Source organism: Sebastes fasciatus, chromosome 10, assembly GCF_043250625.1.
Source record: "Sebastes fasciatus isolate fSebFas1 chromosome 10, fSebFas1.pri, whole genome shotgun sequence".
NCBI lineage: Eukaryota > Metazoa > Chordata > Actinopteri > Perciformes > Sebastidae > Sebastes > Sebastes fasciatus.
Window position 1 is genome coordinate 2,285,362 of NC_133804.1, and position 19,496 is coordinate 2,304,857.

At 44.6% G+C, this 19,496-nt stretch overlaps 1 protein-coding gene and 22 non-coding genes across 23 annotated transcripts; 1 reads left to right on the plus strand and 22 right to left on the minus strand.

Moving 5' to 3' along the window:
• Window positions 1–195: 195 nt before the first annotated feature.
• Window positions 196–267, minus strand: trnap-agg (transfer RNA proline (anticodon AGG)). Its single transcript has one exon. It is a non-coding gene; the product is annotated as a tRNA-Pro (tRNA).
• A 640-nt stretch (window positions 268–907) lies between these two features.
• trnap-ugg (transfer RNA proline (anticodon UGG)) lies at window positions 908–979 on the minus strand. Its single transcript has one exon. It is a non-coding gene; the product is annotated as a tRNA-Pro (tRNA).
• Window positions 980–1,601: 622 nt separating this feature from the next.
• trnap-agg (transfer RNA proline (anticodon AGG)) lies at window positions 1,602–1,673 on the minus strand. Its single transcript has one exon. It is a non-coding gene; the product is annotated as a tRNA-Pro (tRNA).
• Window positions 1,674–2,289: 616 nt separating this feature from the next.
• trnap-cgg (transfer RNA proline (anticodon CGG)) lies at window positions 2,290–2,361 on the minus strand. The gene has a single exon. It is a non-coding gene; the product is annotated as a tRNA-Pro (tRNA).
• Window positions 2,362–2,632: 271 nt separating this feature from the next.
• Window positions 2,633–2,704, minus strand: trnap-agg (transfer RNA proline (anticodon AGG)). The gene has a single exon. It is a non-coding gene; the product is annotated as a tRNA-Pro (tRNA).
• Window positions 2,705–3,344: 640 nt separating this feature from the next.
• trnap-ugg (transfer RNA proline (anticodon UGG)) lies at window positions 3,345–3,416 on the minus strand. The gene has a single exon. It is a non-coding gene; the product is annotated as a tRNA-Pro (tRNA).
• Window positions 3,417–3,691: 275 nt separating this feature from the next.
• trnap-agg (transfer RNA proline (anticodon AGG)) lies at window positions 3,692–3,763 on the minus strand. Its single transcript has one exon. It is a non-coding gene; the product is annotated as a tRNA-Pro (tRNA).
• A 959-nt stretch (window positions 3,764–4,722) lies between these two features.
• On the minus strand, window positions 4,723–4,794 carry trnap-agg (transfer RNA proline (anticodon AGG)). The gene has a single exon. It is a non-coding gene; the product is annotated as a tRNA-Pro (tRNA).
• Window positions 4,795–5,434: 640 nt separating this feature from the next.
• Window positions 5,435–5,506, minus strand: trnap-cgg (transfer RNA proline (anticodon CGG)). The gene has a single exon. It is a non-coding gene; the product is annotated as a tRNA-Pro (tRNA).
• A 640-nt stretch (window positions 5,507–6,146) lies between these two features.
• trnap-ugg (transfer RNA proline (anticodon UGG)) lies at window positions 6,147–6,218 on the minus strand. Its single transcript has one exon. It is a non-coding gene; the product is annotated as a tRNA-Pro (tRNA).
• Window positions 6,219–6,493: 275 nt separating this feature from the next.
• Window positions 6,494–6,565, minus strand: trnap-agg (transfer RNA proline (anticodon AGG)). Its single transcript has one exon. It is a non-coding gene; the product is annotated as a tRNA-Pro (tRNA).
• A 616-nt stretch (window positions 6,566–7,181) lies between these two features.
• Window positions 7,182–7,253, minus strand: trnap-cgg (transfer RNA proline (anticodon CGG)). The gene has a single exon. It is a non-coding gene; the product is annotated as a tRNA-Pro (tRNA).
• Window positions 7,254–7,524: 271 nt separating this feature from the next.
• trnap-ugg (transfer RNA proline (anticodon UGG)) lies at window positions 7,525–7,596 on the minus strand. Its single transcript has one exon. It is a non-coding gene; the product is annotated as a tRNA-Pro (tRNA).
• Window positions 7,597–8,218: 622 nt separating this feature from the next.
• On the minus strand, window positions 8,219–8,290 carry trnap-agg (transfer RNA proline (anticodon AGG)). The gene has a single exon. It is a non-coding gene; the product is annotated as a tRNA-Pro (tRNA).
• Window positions 8,291–9,271: 981 nt separating this feature from the next.
• On the minus strand, window positions 9,272–9,343 carry trnap-ugg (transfer RNA proline (anticodon UGG)). The gene has a single exon. It is a non-coding gene; the product is annotated as a tRNA-Pro (tRNA).
• Window positions 9,344–9,618: 275 nt separating this feature from the next.
• Window positions 9,619–9,690, minus strand: trnap-cgg (transfer RNA proline (anticodon CGG)). The gene has a single exon. It is a non-coding gene; the product is annotated as a tRNA-Pro (tRNA).
• Window positions 9,691–9,965: 275 nt separating this feature from the next.
• On the minus strand, window positions 9,966–10,037 carry trnap-agg (transfer RNA proline (anticodon AGG)). The gene has a single exon. It is a non-coding gene; the product is annotated as a tRNA-Pro (tRNA).
• A 254-nt stretch (window positions 10,038–10,291) lies between these two features.
• trnap-agg (transfer RNA proline (anticodon AGG)) lies at window positions 10,292–10,363 on the minus strand. Its single transcript has one exon. It is a non-coding gene; the product is annotated as a tRNA-Pro (tRNA).
• A 363-nt stretch (window positions 10,364–10,726) lies between these two features.
• On the plus strand, window positions 10,727–15,422 carry LOC141774790 (uncharacterized). Its single transcript, XM_074647614.1, has 8 exons — window positions 10,727–10,902; window positions 12,560–13,258; window positions 13,448–13,519; window positions 13,658–13,896; window positions 14,258–14,311; window positions 14,426–14,536; window positions 14,701–14,778; window positions 14,886–15,422. Exons 1-4 carry the CDS (start codon window positions 10,743–10,745, stop codon window positions 13,720–13,722), a joined length of 996 nt encoding a protein of 331 aa, XP_074503715.1. The 5' UTR covers window positions 10,727–10,742; the 3' UTR covers window positions 13,723–13,896; window positions 14,258–14,311; window positions 14,426–14,536; window positions 14,701–14,778; window positions 14,886–15,422.
• Window positions 15,423–16,174: 752 nt separating this feature from the next.
• On the minus strand, window positions 16,175–16,246 carry trnap-ugg (transfer RNA proline (anticodon UGG)). Its single transcript has one exon. It is a non-coding gene; the product is annotated as a tRNA-Pro (tRNA).
• A 597-nt stretch (window positions 16,247–16,843) lies between these two features.
• trnap-cgg (transfer RNA proline (anticodon CGG)) lies at window positions 16,844–16,915 on the minus strand. Its single transcript has one exon. It is a non-coding gene; the product is annotated as a tRNA-Pro (tRNA).
• Window positions 16,916–17,861: 946 nt separating this feature from the next.
• Window positions 17,862–17,933, minus strand: trnap-agg (transfer RNA proline (anticodon AGG)). Its single transcript has one exon. It is a non-coding gene; the product is annotated as a tRNA-Pro (tRNA).
• A 271-nt stretch (window positions 17,934–18,204) lies between these two features.
• On the minus strand, window positions 18,205–18,276 carry trnap-cgg (transfer RNA proline (anticodon CGG)). The gene has a single exon. It is a non-coding gene; the product is annotated as a tRNA-Pro (tRNA).
• Between the last annotated feature and the right edge of the window lie 1,220 nt (window positions 18,277–19,496).

A 19,496-nucleotide genomic window follows, 5' to 3' on the forward strand; every position in this document is an offset into this window, starting at 1 on the left:
TTTTGCATCTGTCCTCGATAGGCAAGGCTTGGCAAAACGTAAAGGATCGTCCAGCACCAAAGACGAACGCGACTAAATTTTTGCACTAACGCACACAATGTTAAAGGCAAGGCACTGCAGTGACCAAATTACAAGACGCACATTTCTTTTTCAGTCACTAAAGCAAACTGTCTCTACCATCTGACTGATGCTCTTGGGCTCGTCCGGGATTTGAACCCGGGACCTCTCGCACCCTAAGCGAGAATCATACCCCTAGACCAACGAGCCAGGCAAAAGACCAATTATCTGATATCCGCCCGACCAAATCCTGCTTAGTTCTGAGACATCAATACAATTTCCTTTATTTTGCATCTGTCTTCGATAGGCAAGGCTTGGCAAAAAGTGCAGGATCGTCCAGCACCAAAGACGAACGTGACTTAATTTTTGCAAGAACGACCACAATGTTAAAGGCAAGGCACTTCATTGTCAAATCTGTAAGACGCACAATGCTTTTTCAGTCACAAAAGCAAGCTGTCTCTACCATCTGACTGAAGCTCATGGGCTTATCCAGGATTTGAACCCCTGACCTCTGTCACCCGAAGCGAGAATCATACCCCTAGACCAACGAGCCAGGCAAAAGACAAATCATCTGATATCCGCCCGACCAAATCCTGCTTAGTTCTGAGACATCAATACAATTTCCTTTAGTTGGCATCTGTCTTCGATAGGCAAGGCTTGGCAAAAAGTGCAGGATTGATTGTCCTGCACCAAAGACGAACGCGACTCACTTTTTGCACAAACGCTACTCACTTTTTGCACGAACGCACACATTGGTAATCGCAAGGCACTGCATTGTCCAAATTGCAAGACAAACATTTCTTTTTCTGTCACTAAAGTCAGCTGTCACTACCACCAGCCTGAAGCTCTTGGGCTCGTCCGGGATTTGAACCCGGGACCTCTCGCACCCAAAGCGAGAATCATACCCCTAGACCAACGAGCCAGACAAAAGACTAATCATCTGATATCCACCCGACCAAATCCTGCTTATGTCTGCGAATTCAATACAATTTCCTTTATTTTGCATCCGTCTTCGATAGGCGAGGCTTGGCAAAAAGTCAAGGATTGATTGTCCTGCACCAAAGACGAACGTGACTAAATTTTTGCAAAAACGCACACAATGTTAAAGGCAAGGCACTGCAGTGACCAAATTGCAAGGCGCACATTTCTTTTTCTTTCACTAAAGTCGGCTGTCACTACCACCAGCCTGAAGCTCTTGGGCTCGTCCGGGATTTGAACCCTTGAACTCTCGCACCCGAAGCGAGAATCATACCCCTAGACCAACGAGCCAGGCAAAAGACCAATCATCTGATATCCGCCCGACCAAATCCTGCTTAGTTCTGAGACATCAATACAATTTCCTTTAGTTGGCATCTGTCTTCGATAGGCAAGGCTTGGCAAAAAGTGCAGGATTGATTGTCCTGCACCAAAGACGAACGTGACTCAATTTTTGCAAGAACGCACACAATGTTAAAGGCAAGGCACTGCAGTGACCAAATTGCAAGATGCACATTTCTTTTTCAGTCACTAAAGCAAACTGTCTCTACCACAGTACTGAAGTTCTCGGGCTCGTCCGGGATTTGAACCCGGGACCTCTCGCACCCTAAGCGAGAATCATACCCCTAGACCAACGAGCCAGGCAAAAGACCAATCATCTGATAACCGCCCGACCAAATCCTGCTTAGTTCTGAGACATCAATACAATTTCCTTTAGTTGGCATCTGTCTTCGATAGGCAAGGCTTGGCAAAAAGTGCAGGATTGATTGTCCTGCACCAAAGACGAACGTGACTCAATTTTTGCAAGAATGCACATAATGTTAAAGGCAAGTTATTGTCCAAATTACAAGGCGCACATTTCTTTTTCTGTCACTAAATTCAGCTGTCACTACCACCAGCCAGAAGCTCTTGGGCTCATCCGGGATTCGAAACTGGAATTCTCGCACACAAAGCAAGGACCATACCCCTAGACCAACGAGTCAAGCAAAAGACCAATCATTTGATATCCGCCCGACCAAATCCTGCTTAGTTCTGAGACATCAATACAATTTCCTTTATTTTGCATCTGTCTTCGATAGGCGAGGCTTGGCAAAAAGTCAAGGATTGATTGTCCTGCACCAAAGACGAACGTGACTAAATTTTTGCAAAAACGCACACAATGTTAAAGGCAAGGCACTGCAGTGACCAAATTGCAAGGCGCACATTTCTTTTTCTTTCACTAAAGTCGGCTGTCACTACCACCAGCCTGAAGCTCTTGGGCTCGTCCGGGATTTGAACCCTGGAACTCTCGCACCCGAAGCGAGAATCATACCCCTAGACCAACGAGCCAGGCAAAACACCAATAATCTGATATCCGCCCGACCAAATCCTGCTTAGTTCTGAGACATCAATACAATTTCCTTTATTTTGCATCTGTCCTCGATAGGCAAGGCTTGGCAAAACGTAAAGGATCGTCCAGCACCAAAGACGAACGCGACTAAATTTTTGCACTAACGCACACAATGTTAAAGGCAAGGCACTGCAGTGACCAAATTACAAGACGCACATTTCTTTTTCAGTCACTAAAGCAAACTGTCTCTACCATCTGACTGATGCTCTTGGGCTCGTCCGGGATTTGAACCCGGGACCTCTCGCACCCTAAGCGAGAATCATACCCCTAGACCAACGAGCCAGGCAAAAGACCAATTATCTGATATCCGCCCGACCAAATCCTGCTTAGTTCTGAGACATCAATACAATTTCCTTTATTTTGCATCTGTCTTCGATAGGCAAGGCTTGGCAAAAAGTGCAGGATCGTCCAGCACCAAAGACGAACGTGACTTAATTTTTGCAAGAACGACCACAATGTTAAAGGCAAGGCACTTCATTGTCAAATCTGTAAGACGCACAATGCTTTTTCAGTCACAAAAGCAAGCTGTCTCTACCATCTGACTGAAGCTCATGGGCTTATCCAGGATTTGAACCCCGGACCTCTGTCACCCGAAGCGAGAATCATACCCCTAGACCAACGAGCCAGGCAAAAGACAAATCATCTGATATCCGCCCGACCAAATCCTGCTTAGTTCTGAGACATCAATACAATTTCCTTTAGTTGGCATCTGTCTTCGATAGGCAAGGCTTGGCAAAAAGTGCAGGATTGATTGTCCTGCACCAAAGACGAACGCGACTCACTTTTTGCACAAACGCTACTCACTTTTTGCACGAACGCACACATTGGTAATCGCAAGGCACTGCATTGTCCAAATTGCAAGACAAACATTTCTTTTTCTGTCACTAAAGTCAGCTGTCACTACCACCAGCCTGAAGCTCTTGGGCTCGTCCGGGATTTGAACCCGGGACCTCTCGCACCCAAAGCGAGAATCATACCCCTAGACCAACGAGCCAGGCAAAAGACCAATCATCTGATATCCGCCCGACCAAATCCTGCTTAGTTCTGAGACATCAATACAATTTCCTTTAGTTGGCATCTGTCTTCGATAGGCAAGGCTTGGCAAAAAGTGCAGGATTGATTGTCCTGCACCAAAGACGAACGTGACTCAATTTTTGCAAGAACGCACACAATGTTAAAGGCAAGGCACTGCAGTGACCAAATTGCAAGATGCACATTTCTTTTTCAGTCACTAAAGCAAACTGTCTCTACCACAGTACTGAAGTTCTCGGGCTCGTCCGGGATTTGAACCCGGGACCTCTCGCACCCTAAGCGAGAATCATACCCCTAGACCAACGAGCCAGGCAAAAGACCAATCATCTGATATCCGCCCGACCAAATCCTGCTTAGTTCTGAGACATCAATACAATTTCCTTTAGTTGGCATCTGTCTTCGATAGGCAAGGCTTGGCAAAAAGTGCAGGATTGATTGTCCTGCACCAAAGACGAACGTGACTCAATTTTTGCAAGAATGCACATAATGTTAAAGGCAAGTTATTGTCCAAATTACAAGGCGCACATTTCTCTTTCTGTCACTAAATTCAGCTGTCACTACCACCAGCCAGAAGCTCTTGGGCTCATCCGGGATTCGAAACTGGAATTCTCGCACACAAAGCAAGGACCATACCCCTAGACCAACGAGTCAAGCAAAAGACCAATCATTTGATATCCGCCCGACCAAATCCTGCTTAGTTCTGAGACATCAATACAATTTCCTTTATTTTGCATCTGTCTTCGATAGGCGAGGCTTGGCAAAAAGTCAAGGATTGATTGTCCTGCACCAAAGACGAACGTGACTAAATTTTTGCAAAAACGCACACAATGTTAAAGGCAAGGCACTGCAGTGACCAAATTGCAAGGCGCACATTTCTTTTTCTTTCACTAAAGTCGGCTGTCACTACCACCAGCCTGAAGCTCTTGGGCTCGTCCGGGATTTGAACACTGGAACTCTCGCACCCGAAGCGAGAATCATACCCCTAGACCAACGAGCCAGGCAAAACACCAATAATCTGATATCCGCCCGACCAAATCCTGCTTAGTTCTGAGACATCAATACAATTTCCTTTATTTTGCATCTGTCCTCGATAGGCAAGGCTTGGCAAAACGTAAAGGATCGTCCAGCACCAAAGACGAACGCGACTAAATTTTTGCACTAACGCACACAATGTTAAAGGCAAGGCACTGCAGTGACCAAATTACAAGACGCACATTTCTTTTTCAGTCACTAAAGCAAACTGTCTCTACCATCTGACTGATGCTCTTGGGCTCGTCCGGGATTTGAACCCGGGACCTCTCGCACCCTAAGCGAGAATCATACCCCTAGACCAACGAGCCAGGCAAAAGACCAATTATCTGATATCCGCCCGACCAAATCCTGCTTAGTTCTGAGACATCAATACAATTTCCTTTATTTTGCATCTGTCTTCGATAGGCAAGGCTTGGCAAAAAGTGCAGGATCGTCCAGCACCAAAGACGAACGTGACTTAATTTTTGCAAGAACGACCACAATGTTAAAGGCAAGGCACTTCATTGTCAAATCTGTAAGACGCACAATGCTTTTTCAGTCACAAAAGCAAGCTGTCTCTACCATCTGACTGAAGCTCGTGGGCTTATCCAGGATTTGAACCCCGGACCTCTGTCACCCGAAGCGAGAATCATACCCCTAGACCAACGAGCCAGGCAAAAGACAAATCATCTGATATCCGCCCGACCAAATCCTGCTTAGTTCTGAGACATCAATACAATTTCCTTTAGTTGGCATCTGTCTTCGATAGGCAAGGCTTGGCAAAAAGTGCAGGATTGATTGTCCTGCACCAAAGACGAACGCGACTCACTTTTTGCACAAACGCTCCTCACTTTTTGCACGAACGCACACATTGGTAATCGCAAGGCACTGCATTGTCCAAATTGCAAGACAAACATTTCTTTTTCTGTCACTAAAGTCAGCTGTCACTACCACCAGCCTGAAGCTCTTGGGCTCGTCCGGGATTTGAACCCTGGAACTCTCGCACCCGAAGCGAGAATCATACCCCTAGACCAACGAGCCAGGCAAAACACCAATAATCTGATATCCGCCCGACCAAATCCTGCTTAGTTCTGAGACATCAATACAATTTCCTTTATTTTGCATCTGTCGTCGATAGGCAAGGCTTGGCAAAAAGTGCAGGATCGTCCAGCACCAAAGACGAACGTGACTTAATTTTTGCAAGAACGACCACAATGTTAAAGGCAAGGCACTTCATTGTCAAATCTGTAAGACGCACAATGCTTTTTCAGTCACAAAAGCAAGCTGTCTCTACCATCTGACTGAAGCTCGTGGGCTTATCCAGGATTTGAACCCCGGACCTCTGTCACCCGAAGCGAGAATCATACCCCTAGACCAACGAGCCAGGCAAAAGACAAATCATCTGATATCCGCCCGACCAAATCCTGCTTAGTTCTGAGACATCAATACAATTTCCTTTAGTTGGCATCTGTCTTCGATAGGCAAGGCTTGGCAAAAAGTGCAGGATTGATTGTCCTGCACCAAAGACGAACGCGACTCACTTTTTGCACAAACGCTCCTCACTTTTTGCACGAACGCACACATTGGTAATCGCAAGGCACTGCATTGTCCAAATTGCAAGACAAACATTTCTTTTTCTGTCACTAAAGTCAGCTGTCACTACCACCAGCCTGAAGCTCTTGGGCTCGTCCGGGATTTGAACCCGGGACCTCTCGCACCCAAAGCGAGAATCATACCCCTAGACCAACGAGCCAGGCAAAAGACCAATCATCTGATATCCGCCCGACCAAATCCTGCTTAGTTCTGAGACATCAATACAATTTCCTTTAGTTGGCATCTGTCTTCGATAGGCAAGGCTTGGCAAAAAGTGCAGGATTGATTGTCCTGCACCAAAGACGAACGTGACTCAATTTTTGCAAGAACGCACACAATGTTAAAGGCAAGGCACTGCAGTGACCAAATTGCAAGATGCACATTTCTTTTTCAGTCACTAAAGCAAACTGTCTCTACCACAGTACTGAAGTTCTCGGGCTCGTCCGGGATTTGAACCCGGGACCTCTCGCACCCTAAGCGAGAATCATACCCCTAGACCAACGAGCCAGGCAAAAGACCAATCATCTGATATCCGCCCGACCAAATCCTGCTTAGTTCTGAGACATCAATACAATTTCCTTTAGTTGGCATCTGTCTTCGATAGGCAAGGCTTGGCAAAAAGTGCAGGATTGATTGTCCTGCACCAAAGACGAACGTGACTCAATTTTTGCAAGAATGCACATAATGTTAAAGGCAAGTTATTGTCCAAATTACAAGGCGCACATTTCTCTTTCTGTCACTAAATTCAGCTGTCACTACCACCAGCCAGAAGCTCTTGGGCTCATCCGGGATTCGAAACTGGAATTCTCGCACACAAAGCAAGGACCATACCCCTAGACCAACGAGTCAAGCAAAAGACCAATCATTTGATATCCGCCCGACCAAATCCTGCTTAGTTCTGAGACATCAATACAATTTCCTTTATTTTGCATCTGTCTTCGATAGGCGAGGCTTGGCAAAAAGTCAAGGATTGATTGTCCTGCACCAAAGACGAACGTGACTAAATTTTTGCAAAAACGCACACAATGTTAAAGGCAAGGCACTGCAGTGACCAAATTGCAAGGCGCACATTTCTTTTTCTTTCACTAAAGTCGGCTGTCACTACCACCAGCCTGAAGCTCTTGGGCTCGTCCGGGATTTGAACCCTGGAACTCTCGCACCCGAAGCGAGAATCATACCCCTAGACCAACGAGCCAGGCAAAACACCAATAATCTGATATCCGCCCGACCAAATCCTGCTTAGTTCTGAGACATCAATACAATTTCCTTTATTTTGCATCTGTCCTCGATAGGCAAGGCTTGGCAAAACGTAAAGGATCGTCCAGCACCAAAGACGAACGCGACTAAATTTTTGCACTAACGCACACAATGTTAAAGGCAAGGCACTGCAGTGACCAAATTACAAGACGCACATTTCTTTTTCAGTCACTAAAGCAAACTGTCTCTACCATCTGACTGATGCTCTTGGGCTCGTCCGGGATTTGAACCCGGGACCTCTCGCACCCAAAGCGAGAATCATACCCCTAGACCAACGAGCCAGACAAAAGACTAATCATCTGATATCCACCCGACCAAATCCTGCTTATGTCTGCGAATTCAATACAATTTCCTTTATTTTGCATCCGTCTTCGATAGGCGAGGCTTGGCAAAAAGTCAAGGATTGATTGTCCTGCACCAAAGACGAACGTGACTAAATTTTTGCAAAAACGCACACAATGTTAAAGGCAAGGCACTGCAGTGACCAAATTGCAAGGCGCACATTTCTTTTTCTTTCACTAAAGTCGGCTGTCACTACCACCAGCCTGAAGCTCTTGGGCTCGTCCGGGATTTGAACCCTTGAACTCTCGCACCCGAAGCGAGAATCATACCCCTAGACCAACGAGCCAGGCAAAAGACCAATCATCTGATATCCGCCCGACCAAATCCTGCTTAGTTCTGAGACATCAATACAATTTCCTTTAGTTGGCATCTGTCTTCGATAGGCAAGGCTTGGCAAAAAGTGCAGGATTGATTGTCCTGCACCAAAGACGAACGTGACTCAATTTTTGCAAGAACGCACACAATGTTAAAGGCAAGGCACTGCAGTGACCAAATTGCAAGATGCACATTTCTTTTTCAGTCACTAAAGCAAACTGTCTCTACCACAGTACTGAAGTTCTCGGGCTCGTCCGGGATTTGAACCCGGGACCTCTCGCACCCTAAGCGAGAATCATACCCCTAGACCAACGAGCCAGGCAAAAGACCAATCATCTGATATCCGCCCGACCAAATCCTGCTTAGTTCTGAGACATCAATACAATTTCCTTTAGTTGGCATCTGTCTTCGATAGGCAAGGCTTGGCAAAAAGTGCAGGATTGATTGTCCTGCACCAAAGACGAACGTGACTCAATTTTTGCAAGAATGCACATAATGTTAAAGGCAAGTTATTGTCCAAATTACAAGGCGCACATTTCTTTTTCTGTCACTAAATTCAGCTGTCACTACCACCAGCAAGAAGCTCTTGGGCTCATCCGGGATTCGAAACTGGAATTCTCACACACAAAGCAAGGACCATACCCCTAGACCAACGAGTCAAGCAAAAGACCAATCATTTGATATCCGCCCGACCAAATCCTGCTTAGTTCTGAGACATCAATACAATTTCCTTTATTTTGCATCTGTCTTCGATAGGCAAGGCTTGGCAAAAAGTGCAGGATCGTCCAGCACCAAAGACGAACGTGACTTAATTTTTGCAAGAACGACCACAATGTTAAAGGCAAGGCACTTCATTGTCAAATCTGTAAGACGCACAATGCTTTTTCAGTCACAAAAGCAAGCTGTCTCTACCATCTGACTGAAGCTCGTGGGCTTATCCAGGATTTGAACCCCGGACCTCTCGCACCCGAAGCGAGAATCATACCCCTAGACCAACGAGCCAGGCAAAAGACAAATCATCTGATATCCGCCCGACCAAATCCTGCCTAGTTCTGAGACATCAATACAATTTCCTTTAGTTGGCATCTGTCTTCGATAGGCAAGGCTTGGCAAAAAGTGCAGGATTGATTGTCCTGCACCAAAGACGAACGCGACTCACTTTTTGCACAAACGCTACTCACTTTTTGCACGAACGCACACATTGGTAATCGCAAGGCACTGCATTGTCCAAATTGCAAGACAAACATTTCTTTTTCTGTCACTAAAGTCAGCTGTCACTACCACCAGCCTGAAGCTCTTGGGCTCGTCCGGGATTTGAACCCGGGACCTCTCGCACCCAAAGCGAGAATCATACCCCTAGACCAACGAGCCAGACAAAAGACTAATCATCTGATATCCACCCGACCAAATCCTGCTTATGTCTGCGAATTCAATACAATTTCCTTTATTTTGCATCCGTCTTCGATAGGCGAGGCTTGGCAAAAAGTCAAGGATTGATTGTCCTGCACCAAAGACGAACGTGACTAAATTTTTGCAAAAACGCACACAATGTTAAAGGCAAGGCACTGCAGTGACCAAATTGCAAGGCGCACATTTCTTTTTCTTTCACTAAAGTCGGCTGTCACTACCACCAGCCTGAAGCTCTTTGGCTCGTCCGGGATTTGAACCCTGGAACTCTCGCACCCGAAGCGAGAATCATACCCCTAGACCAACGAGCCAGGCAAAAGACCAATCATCTGATATCCGCCCGACCAAATCCTGCTTAGTTCTGAGACATCAATACAATTTCCTTTAGTTGGCATCTGTCTTCGATAGGCAAGGCTTGGCAAAAAGTGCAGGATTGATTGTCCTGCACCAAAGACGAACGTGACTCAATTTTTGCAAGAACGCACACAATGTTAAAGGCAAGGCACTGCAGTGACCAAATTGCAAGATGCACATTTCTTTTTCAGTCACTAAAGCAAACTGTCTCTACCACAGTACTGAAGTTCTCGGGCTCGTCCGGGATTTGAACCCGGGACCTCTCGCACCCTAAGCGAGAATCATACCCCTAGACCAACGAGCCAGGCAAAATGCTGAGTGTTCGATGTCCGCTCGACCAAATCCTCCTTAGGTGTGCGACTTCAATACAATTTCCATTATTTGGCATGTGTCTTCGATAGGCATGGCTTGGCAAAAAGTGAAGGAATCTCCTCCACCAAAGAGGAACGTGACCCAATTTTTACAACAACGTACACTATGTGAAAGGTAAGGTCCAAATTGGACATTTCTTTGTCAGTCACGAAAGCAGGCTGTCTCTTCCACCAGCCTGTAGCTCTTGGGCTCGTCCGGGATTTGAACCCGGGACCTCTCGCACCCTAAGCGAGAATCATACCCCTAGACCAACGAGCCAGGCAAAATCCTGAGTGTTCGATGTCCGCTCGACCAAATCCTCCTTAGGTGTGCGACTTCAATACAATTTCCATTATTTGGCATGTGTCTTCGATAGGCATGGCTTGGCAAAAAGTGAAGGAATCTCCTCCACCAAAGACGAACGTGACCCAATTTTTGCAACAACGTACACTGTGTGAAAGGTAAGGCACTGCATTGTCCAAATTGGACATTTCTTTGTCAGTCACGAAAGCAGGCTGTCTCTTCCACCAGCCTGAAGCTCTTGGGCTCGTACGGGATTTGAACCCTGGACCTCCCGCGCGGCACCCGGGGATTCTTTAGCTAAAGCGCCCTAAACACATTTCCATTCATTCTCTACGGTAGTGCTGAACCACTACGGATGCAATATATCTTTGGCCGCTATTGTTTGTTTGGCGCCCTTTTTCCGAGGAGAGGAGGAGTTGTTGTTTCCTTCGCCACTCTGTCAGTGTTGGTCTGGATGAGCTACACTTCACATCGACATGAGCTTGAGCTGCGCTGTGTGGACATTACGCCAAACGGTGAGTTATATTTAGATAAATAACGATTACCGACATGTTACTATAATGTATCCTGGCGCTGTGTGGCGTGTTCTTGCTTGTGTGGACGCTATAAAGTTAACGTTAACCGTGTTTCTTCAGTTTATTGTGTCGCCGCGGCCGTGTTGGCGACTTTGGGATGAACTACAAGCTAACGTAACATTATTAACAACGAACCGACATGTTACTATAATGTATCCTGGCGCTGTCTGACGTGTTCTTGTTTCTGTGAACGCTATAAAGTTAACGTTAGTCGTGTTTCTCCCGTTTATTGTGTCGCCGCGGTACTTTGGGATGAATTACAAGCTAACGTAACATTATTAAAAACGAACCAACATGTTATTATAATGTATCCTGCCGCTGTGTGACGTGTTCTTGTTTGTGTGGACGCTATAAAGTTGTCATTAGCCGTGTTTCCTCAGTTTATTGTGTCGAGCTGCTGCGGTACTTTGGGATGAATTACAAGCTAACGAAACTTAACATTCCTTAGGTTGAAAGCATCACGTTGTTAGTGAACATTAATGTCTAATGTAGCGTTAATTACGGTATATCAGCAGCTTACATCAGCAGTAAGGTTAGATATAACGTTACTCTGGACACACTAACGTTACTTTACATACACACATTGACAGAATGATAAATGAACAAGCTTCATATGAATCATAAAGTCGTCGTGTTTGCACTTAACGCTACGTCGACTACTTTCAGTCTCCGTTGTATAATGTTGCTGTTGTCACAGCATGTACTTATACTTAAGGTTTTTAATGCAGGACTTTTACTTGTAGCAGAGTATTTTTACACTGTGGTATCAGTACTATCACTGAAGTACAAGATCAGAGTACTTCTTCCACCTCTGTTAAAATAAGAGAACACCAGAATATTGTTTATTAATTGAGAACCAATGTCTCAGGGTTTTTCATACTTTGTCATGTTGTGTACAACGTACTATTCATGCTTAATTTTAAATGGTAAATGGTAAATGGACTTGGACTTATATAGCGCTTTTCTAGTCTTCCGACCACTCAAAGCGCTTTACACTACATGTCAGTATTCAACCATTCACACACACATTCATACACTGATGGCAGAGGCTACTAAGGTGCCAACTTTGGCCATCAGGATTTAATCTAAATACTCATTCACACACCGATGGCTATGCCTCCGGGAGCAATTTGGGGTTAAGTGTCTTGCTCAAGGACACATCGACATGTGACATGTGAGTCAGAATCACTGGTTGGGGGTGGGGGGGCTGAGCTCCCTTCACCTTCAAGTTCTTTCCCATGGGTAGTTCAAAGCCTTTAACCCATGGGGGGTGGGGGGGGGTCTATCTTTGAGGTGTAAATAGTCTGCCTCAACAACCAGAGCTCATCGTTAAGACATACACAAAGGCAGGCACTTAATCAAGGTACTATACAAAGTAGTAAAGGTAATATTAAAGTAAAGGTATTTGATATCATTTTTTCTTTCTTCAAAACCCTGATAAATACAGTGAGAATATGTAGACAGTAAAGGGGCTAGAGCTGAGATGTGAACCTCCTAATTCCTGCTCTCCCTTGAGACCCTCACTATTAACATTTGTTATGAAAACAATGCCTGTCTATAACATATTAATAGATCAATATGATTTTCTTCATTACAGGTAAAATGCAGAAAACGTTTTTTTTCCCTGGGAGAATGAGTGTCACATTCCGCAAGGGACCACTCGGATATCTCCGTCAGGATCCAACGGATGCAGCCAAACTCCTTAAAGACAACCCCTCTCTACAGGACAAGTCTGCACCCGTGAAGGAGGAGCTGGTCAGGAAAAATGCACTGACTGTGATCATTTTAAGAGGAGGGGATGCTTCAGATAAAACTGAGGTGGCTGGAGAATACATCCTGCAGTTTGGGAAATATAAAGGGAAGTCCTTCCGCTGGCTCCTTGAAAATGACATTGGGTATACCATCTACCTAATCAAGAACCAGCAAAAGGAGGAGACTGCAGGAGTGTTCATGGCAGGGGGGCACAGCAAGGACAGCCTGCTGTCATTTGTGAGCTATGCCCTCAGCTTTCAAGAAATCCAGTCTCTTCTCAATTATGAGAAACAAAAGCCAGTTGTGACAGCAGCAGCAGCATCAGAGGATGACCAGCTGGTTGGTTTTGGCTCTCGTGCCAAAAGCACCTGGAGAGAGATTTGGGACAGCAGGGATGATGGCTATGCAGCCTTTATTATGAGGAAAAGCTGTGCTCCAGGAACAAAGATGCACAAACTACAAGTGTACCTGCAGAAGAAGCTGCCCTCCCCCTCTGGCTCCTCTCTGGTGACACATGCCTCACAGGCCCCTGCTGAAGCCATGGGTGGGTCTTGTTTTCCATTTATTTTGTCAAAAAAATGTATATGCTGTCATGGTATCCAGTGTATTTTAGTACACCAAAGGGAGTAAACTTCGTCTTCCATTATTTCAGTGGTGATTTTATTCATACTATCCTAAGTACAGTAAAGCCATATTTTTAGTACATTCTAATTCTTGTCCGTTTGCATCACAGTGATGGATGAAGATGAAGAGCTGGAGAGAGCGATGCTGGGTATCTGTCCTTCTAAGCAACATGTGCAGAGCTGTGAGTAAACATTTGTTGTCTTATATTGGTTTGTTTCTACTGCCTGAAGATTCAAAATAATTTACAGTTCAGCCTGTTTAATATTAATTGTGTATTCTATATAGTTTATATTTAATTGTTTTTGTTTGTGTTTTACAGCTGTTTCTGCACCATCAGCATCAACTGCCAGACGACAGGCTTCGGGAACAGAAAGAGGTTCTTAACCAAACAAAAACGTCCTGTCGTCGACGGAGACTCTGGGACCATGAATTCTTATCCCAAACCGAAGCATGACATAAACCGTTCCTTCTCATGTTGACCATGTTCTGGTCATGTTTGTGTTTTGCTGTTCAACTTGTTGTCCTAGTGACTATGAATTGATTCCAGTCATGGCGAGGGTAAGTAGCACTCTTTATTCCAGTTTTTAGACTTATATGATGAATATATATATATATATATACACATATAGGACTGCTGTGGTTACTAACACTTGTATGCATGTGTTTGCAGTGTGCCATGTTGCTTCCCCTGCTTAGGCTAAATTGTAATGACTGACTACTAAATATTTATCCATACAGAACTAAACTGCATGTGTATGAATGAAATTCTTTATACTTTAATGTAACAAACAGTCTGTTTAACTATATAAGGCTGAGATAAGCAGGTGAAGTAAAAGATGGATAATGTATGCCTTTACTAACACCAGTTTTTTTTATATTGTCAAAATATAAATGACTGACAAGATTTTTTCTGTTGTAGTACCATCTGCTACACTGTCCACACCAACTGAACTGACGGGTTCACAAGTAGATGGTAAATGCATTATATTTCTTTTTATCCATTTAAACCTTTCTGTCATATTCCCTCTGATTATGTCCGTTATAAACCAATAATTGATTACTTTTTGTGGTCCTTATCTCCTTGCAGCCCCTGCTCTGCCGATGGTAAAGAGACCTGTGCCCCTTCCTCAGGAGCTGATGTTCCTGATGCCAGAAACACCAGGACCCTTGCCAACAGAGACAACTGTCACTGTTCCAGGTGTGTATTATTTTAACTGTATTTGCATCTTAAAAATATCCATATGTAGTGTCCATCGGAACTGTTCTCATTGATGTAAATCAGATACTGGTGCACAATGTCATAGTCAAGTTTTTTATTTATCTTACTGTGAATAATAATGAAATGTTTAATATTCTATATAGTGTCAGAGGCACTTCCGATTTCTCCTGAGACGTCTGCAGAGCCCATTCAACCGCCGCTGCAACCGCCAAGAGCTCAAAGTAAGTATTTGAATGTTCTTGATTTGGTTGTGTGCATGTCAAAGAGATAGAATCAAGTCAACACACAATCTTAATAATTTGCTATGTCTTTCTTCTTGCCTGACCAGGTCAGCCATTACCCAGGCCATCAGCTGTCCCCAGCTGTCCTCCTCCACAGCTTAAACAGCATTTGCATAGGAATGATTCTGTCCCAAGCTTTTTGATCCATATTTTATTTATTTGTTTTTACCTTTATTTTATTCAGGGGGAGGTTCACTGAGGGCAATGCTCTCTTTTTCAGGAACGCCCTGATCACATTCACACAGTTACACATTCACACCTGGAAGCTGCCCAGTACAACCACAGTCTGATCTGCTGGTCACTGAGCAACTCCACTGGAGCGGTTGGGGGGGCCTTGCTCAAGGGCATCTCAGTGGTGGTAATGAGGGAGGGCCACCACTGCCCCATATAAGCGGTTTATCAATGTAACCGTGATCACTGTAACCGGTTTCCACTGTATATACTGTATATTTTGCTCATGTAAATAATTATTACATTTATTATATACAATATTATATTTACTTTACCTTACATTTTTGTGTGATATATGTGTGACCTTGCAATATGGGCTCTGTTGAATATTTACTGTTACAGTTGTGGTTAATAAATACATTTAATTCACTAATGTCTACATGTCTCATTAATAAATTAATAATTTATAATGAACAGTAAAGTCTCTAATTGAAGTAATTAAGTAATTGCAATTTAAATGTTACACATAGGAAGAAAACTCTAATATAATTGGTTAATAGCTTTAAGTAAGTCAAGAACTTGATATAACCAGACTAGTCTAATCTAATGATAATCAGAAGAAGTAAATAACAAACTAAGACTCACATTTCTTGATTCCCAAATAGCTCATTATCTTTGATAATGTATCACAGACTTTGTACCAAGTGGGATTCGAACCAGCTCCAGATAATCATTCTTAAATATTCAGGAGAAAACTGCTGGACCAAAGCCGCGTTTTCAGCACCTTGGACAGCGTTAATAAGTCTGCAATTTCATTGGCTGTCAGTGTATGCCACCTATACGCGACTTGCCCCCGCGCCCTAAGCGAGAATAATACCCCTAGACCAACGAGCCAGGCAAAAGACCAATTATCTGATATCCGCCCAACCAAATCCTGCTTAGTTCTGCGACATGAATACAAATTCCTTTATTTTGCATCTGTCTTCGATAGGCAAGGCTTGGCAAAAAGTGCAGGATCGTCCAGCACCAAAGACGAACGCGACTCACTTTTTGCACGAACGCACACATTGGTAATTGCAAGTCACTGCATTGTCCAAATTGCAAAACACACATTTCTTTTTCTGTCACTAAAGTCAGCTGTCACTACCACCAGCCTGAGGCTCTTGGGCTCGTCCGGGATTTGAACCCGGGACCCCTCGCACCCAAAGCCAGAATCATACCCCTAGACCAACGAGCCATGCAAAATGCTGAGTGTTCGATGTCCGCTCGACCAAATCCTCCTCAGGTGTGCGACTTCAATACAATTTCCATTATTTGGCATGTGTCTTCGATAGGCATGGCTTGGCAAAAAGTGAAGGAATCTCCTCCACCAAAGACGAACGTGACCCAATTTTTACAACAACGTACACTATGTGAAAGGTAAGGTCCAAATTGGACATTTCTTTGTCAGTAACGAAAGCAGGCTGTCTCTTCCACCAGCCTGAAGCTCTTGGGCTCGTTCAGGATTTGAACCCGGGACCTCTCGCACCCTAATCAAGAATCATACCCCTAGACCAACGAGCCAGACAAAAGACTAATCATCTGATATCCACCCGACGAAATCCTGCTTATGTCTGCGAATTCAATACAATTTCCTTTATTTTGCATCTGTCTTCATTAGGCAAGGCTTGGCAAAAAGTGCAGGATCGTCAAGCACCAAAGACGAACGTGACTAAATTTTTGCAAGAACGCACACAATGTTAAAGGCAAGGCACTGCAGTGACCAAATTGCAAGACTCACATTTCTTTTTCAGTCACTAAAGCAAACAGTCTCTACCATCTGACTGAAGCTCTTGGGCTCGTCCGGGATTTGAACCCGGGACCTCTCGCACCCGAAGCGAGAATCATACCCCTAGACCAACGAGCCATGCAAAACGCTGAGTGTTCGATGTCACCTCGACCACATCCTGCTTAGGTGTGCGACTTAAATACAATTTCCATTATTTAGCATGTGTCTTCGATAGGCATGGCTTGGCAAAAAGTGAAGGAATCTCCTCCACCAAAGACGAACGTGACCCAATTTTTGCAACAACGTACACTATGTGAAAGGTAAGGCACTGCATTGTCCAAATTGGACATTTATTTTACGTTACGAAAGCAGGCTGTCTCTTCCATCGGACTGAAGCTCTTGGGCTCGTCTGGGATTTGAACACGAGACCCCTCGCACCCTAAGCGAGAATCCTACCTCTAGAACAACGAGCCATGCAAAAGACCAATTGTTTGATGTCCGCCCGATCAAATCCTGCATATGTCTGCGAATTCAATACAATTTCCATTATTTGGCATCTGTCTTCGATAGGCAAGGCTTGGCAAAAAGTGCAGGATTGATTGTCCTGCACCAAAGACGAACGCGACTCAATTTTTGCACGAATGCACACAATGTTAAAGGCAAAGCACTGCAGTGACCAAATTGCAAGACGCACGTTTCTTTTTCAGTCACTAAAGCAAACTGTCTCTACCATCTGACTGAAGCTCTTGGGCTCGTCCGGGATTTGAACACGGGACCTCTCGCACCCAAAGCTAGAATCATACCCCTAGACCAACGAGCCATGCAAAAGACCAATTGTTTGATGTCCGCCCGATCAAATCCTGCATATGTCTGCGAATTCAATACAATTTCCATTATTTGGCATCTGTCTTCGATAGGCATGGCTTGGCAAAAAGTGAAGGAATCTCCTCCACCAAAGACGAACGTGACCCAATTTTTGCAACAACGTACACTGTGTGAAAGGTAAGGCACTGCATTGTCCAAATTGGACATTTCTTTGTTAGTCACAAAAGCAGGCTGTCTCTTCCACCAGCCTGTAGCTCTTGGGCTCGTCCGGGATTTGAACCCGAGACCTCTCGCAACCTAAGCGAGAATCATACCCCTAGACCAACGAGCCAGGCAAAAGACCAATCATTTGATATCCGCCCGACCAAATCCTGCTTAGTTCTGAGACATCAATACAATTTCCTTTATTTTGCATCTGTCTTCGATAGGCAAGGCTTGGCAAAAAGTGCAGGATCGTCCAGCACCAAAGACGAACGCTACTCACTTTTTGCACGAACACACACATTGGTAATCGCAAGGCACTTCATTGTCAAATCTGTAAGACGCACAATCCTTTTTCAGTCACTAGAGCAAGCTGTCTCTACCACAGAACTGAAGCTCTTGGGCTCGTCCGGGATTTGAACCCGGGACCTCTCGCACCCGAAGCGAGAATCATACCCCTAGACCAACGAGCCATGAAAAACACTGAGTGTTCGATGTCACCTCGACCAAATCCTGCTTAGGTGTTTGACTTAAATACAATTTCCATTATTTAGCATGTGTCTTCGATAGGCATGGCTTGGCAAAAAGTGAAGGAATCTCCTCCACCAAAGACGAACGTGACCCAATTTTTGCAACAACGTACACTATGTGAAAGGTAAGGCACTGCATTATCCAAATTGGACATTTATTTTACGTTACGAAAGCAGGCTGTCTCTTCCATCGGACTGAAGCTCTTGGGCTCGTCTGGGATTTGAACACGAGACCTCTCGCACCCTAAGCGAGAATCCTACCTCTAGAACAACGAGCCATGCAAAAGACCAATTGTTTGATATCCGCCCGATCAAATCCTGCATATGTCTGCGAATTCAATACAATTTCCATTATTTGGCATCTGTCTTCGATAGGCAAGGCTTGGCAAAAAGTGCAGGATTGATTGTCCTGCACCAAAGACGAACGCGACTCAATTTTTGCACGAATGCACACAATGTTAAAGGCAAAGCACTGCAGTGACCAAATTGCAAGACGCACGTTTCTTTTTCAGTCACTAAAGCAAACTGTCTCTACCATCTGACTGAAGCTCTTGGGCTCGTCCGGGATTTGAACACGGGACCTCTCGCACCCAAAGCTAGAATCATACCCCTAGACCAACGAGCCATGCAAAAGACCAATTGTTTGATGTCCGCCCGATCAAATCCTGCATATGTCTGCGAATTCAATACAATTTCCATTATTTGGCATCTGTCTTCGATAGGCAAGGCTTGGCAAAAAGTGCAGGATTGATTGTCCTGCACCAAAGACGAACGTGACAAAATTTTTGCAAGAACGCACACAATGTTAAAGGCAAGGCACTGCAGTGACCAAATTGCAAGACTCACATTTCTTTTTCAGTCACTAAAGCAAACTGTCTCTACCATCTAACTGAAGCTCTTGGGCTCGTCCGAGATCTGAACCCGGGACCTCTCGCACCCAAAGCGAGAATCATACCCCTAGACCAACGAGCCAAACAAAAGACTAATCATCTGATATCCACCCGACCAAATCCTGCTTATGTCTGCGAATTCAATACAATTTCCTTTATTTTGCATCTGTCTTCATTAGGCAAGGCTTGGCAAAAAGTGCAGGATCGTCCAGGACCAAAGACGAACGCGACTCACTTTTTGCACGAACGCACACATTGGTAATCGCAAGGCAC